Genomic DNA, 7,026 nt, shown 5'->3' on the forward strand with positions numbered 1-7,026 from the left:
ATACCTCACATACACATAAAAATAGATGAAATACATGTTGAGGCAATTTTTAAAGAAAATATGAACTATATTCTAATAATCTGAGATTGATATGGCTGATAAAAGAATCTGATGAAGAGGCTTTTTGGTGAAGTGTGATTCATAAATGAATGAAATAAGAAACAATTTTTTTTTTTTTTTGCGGTATGCGGGCCTCTCACTGTTATGGCCTCTCCCGTTGTAGAGCACAGACTCCGGACGCGCAGGCTCAGCGGCCATGGCTCTCGGGCCCAGCCGCTCTGCGGCATGTGGGACCTTCCCGGACCGGGGCACGAACCCGTGTCCCCTGCATTGGCAGGCGGACTCTCAACCACTGCGCCACCAGGGAAGCCCTTTTTTGTTTTTGGCGAAGAAACAATTTTGAGGGTTATGGGAGAGTGAGAAAATCATTTGGATGAAGGCTGCTTTGGTCTTTGATTTAGTCATTATTAAAGATTTTGCCCTCACGTACCCTTTACTATATTTCAACTTTGTTTTTAATAGCGAGGAACTCATATGCCTGCCCTCCAGAAGGAGATGGGTTGAGTAAATTGTGGTATCTACTTTCAGTGGTATATACTTTCAGTGAATGTCAAAGGCAGCCAAAAATGATGGTGTAGTTGGCATGGAAAGATACTGTTGGGTGAGAAGAGTGGGTTCCAAACAAGTATTTATGTAAAATTGTACATACACAGAGATGTTTCCCAAAATCCCTGTAGTGGGATTTTGGTGAATTTTCTTAAAATGAACATTTATAATTTCTACCAAAATAATAAAGCTGTTTGCAGAAACATCACCTGTAATCTACCACATATATCATCACTGTTCATTTCTTTTCTTGTTTGTTTATATCTTCAAAATTGGGTTCATGCTATGTAAAAGTTTTATGTCATTTTTTTCTCTGTAAGATTAAGTGGTGAGCATTTTTTCCTTTGTGTGGTTTTGTTTTTGTTGTTATGAACTACTTCATATGTACCGATGAAGCATATAGAAAAAATAAAATGACAACCATCATACTCACTATGCAGCTTTAATAAATCTTAACATTCTGTCATATTTGTTTCAGATGTTTTCAGAATGTTTTATTTCTTTTTTTTTTGGTACTTTATTTTTTAATTTATTTTCTTTTATTTTTTGGCTGCATTGGGTCTTCGTTGCTGCACGCGGGCTTTTCTCTGGTTGCGGCGAGCGGGGGCTACTCTTCATTGTGGTGGGCAGGCTTCTCATTGTGGTGGCTTCTCTTGTTGGGAGCACAGACTCTAGGTGCACGGGCTTCAGTAGTTGTGGCACACAGGCTCAGTAGCAGTGGCTCGCGGCTCTAGAGTGCAGGCTCACTAGCTGTGCCACAGTAGCTGTGGCACATTAGTTGCTCCGCAGCATGTAGGATCTCCCCGGACCACGGATCGAACTGTGTCCCCTGCATGGGCAGGCAGATCCTCAACCACTGCACCACCAGGGAAGTTCCCAGAATGTTTTATTCCTTTAAAAATGTTTTATTCCTTAAAATATGTATTTAAGCTCCTAAGTACTCCTCCCCAGAATTATACATTTTCTCATCATTAAATACTTAGAGATTAAGTTTTGTTTTGTTTTTTAATGTGAATTTAACTCTTTAAATGCACTAAGGGAACTACGGTGCAGAGACCTTTTTAGGCCATCACAAATAATTACCTGTTGATTTTCTTTTCTGTAGCACTAGGCCTGTCTGATCCAACCCAGGCTAGAAACAAAAAGAGTTAAACTGCAAAGGACCCAAATCTTATACCATATGTTTTCCTTAACTCTTTAAAACTTCATCACGTACAATTAAAGAAAATAAGGAGGATATTACATCTAAATGGATGTATAGGTATTTCTTTTCAAGTTATTTAATAAAAGCATTGCTTTATTGGAATTAGAAACTGATTCCTGATCATTGTCACCAATTTTAGATGTTTCTAAAATGAAAATGGATAATTTTTGTGATAATTGGGAAAATTCTTAAATAGAACTTAAAACGTAAAATTCGTGTGGCATTGTATTATATCTCAGTCGGCATACATGTATTTATTTTTCATAGGACATTAAAGGACTCAGCAAAAAAAGAAAGATGTATCCTGAAGATAAACCTTTATCATCTGAGTCCCTGTCAGAATCAGATTATACTGAGGAGGTAAGTCTATAATCAAATCCATTTTCTTTACTTTAAAATATTTAGTTATTTGATTTAATAAATACGAATTAGTAAAAAAATTTCATAAGATATTTGATTTACTCACTTTTCTAATATGTAAAAGAGACGCCATTTCAGAATAAGTTTTGTATTTTTACGGAAAATAGTAATGTGGCTTTTATTTTGAGAATCGTATTCCCAGATACCTTTCCAATCTGAGATCTTTTATTTTTACTCTACTAATGTTTTCTTTTTACTACCATTTTGATGACATGAAAGATACTGTATAGCATGTACCATATTAAAACCCAAGCATTCCCTTGTTTTTGTTTGGCGCTACTCCTTTTTTTTTTTTTTTTTTTTTTTTTTTTTTTTTGCTGTACGTGGGCCTCTCACTGTTGTGGCCTCTCCCGTTGCGGAGCACAGGCTCCAGATGCTCAGGCTCAGCGGCCGTGGCTCACGGGCCCAGCCTCTCTGCGGCATGTGGGATCTTCCCGGACCGGGGCATGAACCTGCATCCCCTGCATCGGCAGGCAGACTCTCAACCACTGCGCCACCAGGGAAGCCCTGGCGCTACTCTTTAGGGAGTAGAAAGGTGATACGGTGGAGCAGAAATGTTGACATGACCTCAGTTTTCCTATCCATAAAATGAAGGAGTAGAATTAGGTAATCTGTACAGTCCTTTTCAGCTCTAATATCCCTGTCTTAGATTTTGTATTCTCTTGTAATTAGAGTCCATTTTTAGTTAATTTTAGGTTTATAAGTTATCTTTGAAGTATTTCTCTGCTTAGACTTGATTTCCTCATTTGTAAAATAGGACCTCTTGTCCCCATTTGTAGCAATATTTTGTAATACTCCTTTAATGAAGTTTGTAGCTAATATAGGCTACCTGTACACATTTTTATATTAGTATCTCCTAAAGAAATAAAAATGAATACAAGAGAATAATATATAATTTTATAAAATTATATTTCTATGCATAAGTACTTGCACCTAATAACATTAGAAGACATAAAATATTAAACTGTGACAAAATTCAGGCTGTAGCAGGTACGTTGACCTATGCCCTTCAAAAGCCGTACAATAGCATTGTCACCAATGACATTTTCCAAAATGGTGGACAATTCCCAGTAAAGCTCTGAATGAAACAAAATACAGTCTTCCCTCTATTTATATGATATAGCTATTCTGGGACATCCACTGTACTGTCATCCTTCGATATCTGCAGGGAATTTGTTCCAGGACCCCTGTGGATACCAAAGTTCACAGGTGCTCAAGTCTCTTATATAAAATGGCGTAGTATTTGCATCTAACCAACGCACATCCTCCCATACACTTTAAATTATCTCTAGAGTACATCTAATACCGAATACAATGTAAATGCTATATAAATAGTTGCTGGCATGTGACAGAGTCAAGTTTTGCTTTTTGAAACTTACTGCAATTTTTTTTCCCCAAATATTTTTGATCCATGGTTGGTTGAATCCATGGGTGCTGAACCCACAGATACGGAGGGCCGACTGCATCTTAAAACCCAGTACAAAATACTTTGTGTTCATATTGTAATAAACTTAGATTTTATATTATAATTGGGTCCATTATATGAATGTCAAGCAGGCGATTCTAAAGTTAACTTCCAGGCTCCCTGGACATGGCCTGATGGCACTCCCTGTCCTGGCCCCACCCCCTCAGTCACAAGAATAACCACCAGAAATAAGGATTGCATTCTCCAAGTTCTTTCAGGAGAGAGCTACCGCTTCCATTGAAAGTTAGTAGTCTTTAATGCTTCTGTGTTCTATTCCTGCAGTCTATTTTAGTTTATTTGTGCTATTCTTAGTTACATTTTCATGTACTTAACATACAGTAACCTAGCAGATAAACCAAACAATTCAATATTTCGGCAATTTTTGTGCTTGATTATTGTATTAATTATGTTTGTCTTAATATAAAATATGTTACATTTGGATTTAACATTAATACACATCAGCTTTAGCAACTTTGAATTTAATGTAAATCCAGTGTATCACACTTCAAAATATTGAAATAAAATATTAATGGGGTAATAATTGTTACTTGAAAAGATTTTTATCAGTTCATTGATACTGAGTACACTATATATATAAAGCCACCATTTGTTAAACACCATAGGTAAGAGAAATACCTACTGTATTCCAGGCATTCCCCCTTGAGGGTGGACATTACCTACATTTTACAAAGACGATGAAACTGAGGGTAATACATAGCAGAGGTAGGGTTCAGAGCTTGGTCTGTTTTATTTGAGAGCCCATGTATTTTATCTACTGTACCTCACTGCTGTTTTTAGGTGGTGAAAGAAAATCTAAGAGAAGCCCTCTAGAGATTTAATTTTCTTTCCTTTAAATGTTTTTCATTGAATCCTCATTGTGATATAATAGAGGTTTGAGGTACAATAAGGCATTTAAAATGTTATTTGATTGTGAAAAAAAGGTTTTTTACATAAAGGTATATTAGTGAATGAAAAAAATGCCTTGGAAATTGCATATTTATCTTCTGTTCTCCACAAAAATTTTAATTTTGTAGATACGAGCAAAAAAGAAGAAAAGCAGTGAAGAACGAGAAAAAACAACAGCAAGTATCACTTATGTTTTTACATGACAACAGTGTAGCTGTTTTTAATATAAAATTAGTCATTGTGAAGCATGATTGCACTTACTAGAACTAAATAAATACTTATTGGGAAAGGTGTGGTGTTCAGCAGCTTCACTTAATGGGTTGGAGAAAATTAAATTGGCTCAGAGGAAAGGAAGCATATCCTGATAGCAAACACCTCTGTTTCATTTTCAGTATTTTACTGTTAGAAATGTAAGCTTAAACTGTTGTTTGACTTTCTTAAGCTGTAACAGGAAGTATGAGAGTAAAGTATGGTGACTCCCTCCATCTTCGACAGTAGATACTCCCAGATCTGCCAAACCTGGTAATAATAGAAAAAGACTCATGAAGCGCACGCTGCAATGAAAAATAAGCAGCAATGTTACAACATAAATGATTCACTAATAAAGATGATTCTTTCAATCATTTCTAAAGCCAGCTCTGCTATTATGCAGGTTGAGAAGTAGAAAGAGGAGAATAGGAAAGTGGAAGTGGTATCCAATGAGAAGCAGACCAACCTAGAGAAAGTCTGTAACAAATTATCAAGGAGAAATGCAGATCATATCAGCAAAGTAATTTAGGAGCACCCACATAAGTGTGGGCTATGGCCTTTGAAGGCATTTTCTTAGGAGTAAAAGAAAAATGAGAACAGCATCATTTGTAGGTTTGAGAGTAACTGCCCCTTCCCAGAATGTCCCTGACTCTTAAAACGAGGGTCCTTCTCTGAGAAGGTTCACCTGATAGTGTGTGATTCAGAAGTAACATTTTATATGCTTCAAGACCAAGGAGACATTTAAGAGACTTTTCCTGAGTGGGAAAATAATTTGGGTGAAGACTGCATCTTTGGTTCATATTTTTAAGACATAAAGTTAATTTTGGATAATTCTAATTTATATTTGGATACTTTACTGTTTCATGCATTCAGCTAGCATGTATTTATTAAGCTTCTCTATGCAGGCACTGTTCTGTCTTGGTAGAGCTGTTATAATGGAGTACGAGATAGATAAGAGTGTGACAAATGAGAGGCTGACTCAGGGAGAGAAAGCCTCTTTGAGGATGTAAAATTAAGCTGAAATCTGATTTACAAAAAAGAGCGAACCATTAGAAGATGAAAGATAGAATATCCTAGACAGAGAGAAGAGCTCAGGACCTATGGTGGGAGTGAGCTTGTTATGTTTGAAGAAGTGAAAAAAGGTAGGCTTGGCTTACACATAGTAGATAAAGAGGATAGCATATAATGAGGTCGGGAAGTAAGCAGAGGCCATCTCACAGAGCACACTATTTAGGTTTTAATCAAAGCAAACAGGTGACCTAAATCAACTTTACATTTTAAAAATATTTTGGCAGAAGTGATGACTGGACCTAAATGAGGAATGCTGTTGTTTGTATTACAGTGGTAGTGATGGAGATGGACTGGCATGATGGATTTGAGATATGTTTTGGCCTTAGGTGGTAGGACTTGCTTGGTGCTTCAGGGGTGGAGAGTGGAGTTAAAGAGTAGAGTCAAAGATAGTTTAGATTGTTTGGCTTAAACAATATGATGAATTAGCGGTGTCATGCACTAAGATGGTTGAGAAAGGATTTGGAGGGAAAAATTAAGCATTTTTAATAACTAGCATGGTAGAGCTAGTAATAAGGCACTTGCAGTCTTGGGTTGAGAGCATAGGACTGGATATAAAGATTTGCTCTCTTAAGTGGTATTTAAAGCATGTTACTGGGAGAGCATGTGGAAAAGAAGGGAAGGAAGCCCACAAAGGTTGAGCAGAGGAAGAAGAACCAGCAAACAAGGTCTTTGTGATAGAAGGAAAGCAGCAGAGTGAGGTGTCATGGAAGCCAAGAAGAAAAGTGTTTTAAGAACAGAGTGGCCAACTATCCTTTTATGAAAAAGTAACCTATACCCAAAACTTATTTTTAAAAGCCCAGATATAAGATTTTGGACTCTCTAAAAGTCCCTGCGTACCTGGGCTCGTAATGAAAAGAACAGTGAAAGTTTGTTAGTGTCACAAAGTGGTAGAGGCCTTAGGGAAGGCGGGGGGATGGAAGTTCTAATAGATAAGGAGATGGAGAGGAAGTTTTATTTTTGCCACCCTTATATTAAGGCTCTTGCCTTTTCTTTTTACTTCTCCTGAATATCAACAACTAGTATATTATTTGATACTACATTTCCACATATCTGTTTCTAAAAGTTCTGCCTTCTCTTTTACATCAGAAAGTCAAGAGAGTCAGGG

At 36.8% G+C, this 7,026-nt stretch overlaps 1 protein-coding gene across 1 annotated transcript in view; it reads left to right on the plus strand.

The window, feature by feature from the left end:
* FAM133B (family with sequence similarity 133 member B) overlaps positions 1–7,026 on the plus strand; it is a 24,757-nt gene that overhangs the window by 15,601 nt on the left and 2,130 nt on the right. The window contains exons 9-10 of the mRNA XM_007461887.1: positions 2,078–2,170; positions 4,730–4,777. Coding sequence (XP_007461949.1) covers positions 2,078–2,170; positions 4,730–4,777 — 141 coding nt within the window. The remainder of the gene's footprint in view (positions 1–2,077; positions 2,171–4,729; positions 4,778–7,026) is intronic.

The sequence above is a fragment of the Lipotes vexillifer genome, unplaced genomic scaffold (genome assembly GCF_000442215.2).
Source record: "Lipotes vexillifer unplaced genomic scaffold, Lipotes_vexillifer_v1.1 scaffold663, whole genome shotgun sequence".
In the NCBI taxonomy this organism is placed as follows: Eukaryota; Metazoa; Chordata; class Mammalia; order Artiodactyla; family Lipotidae; genus Lipotes; species Lipotes vexillifer.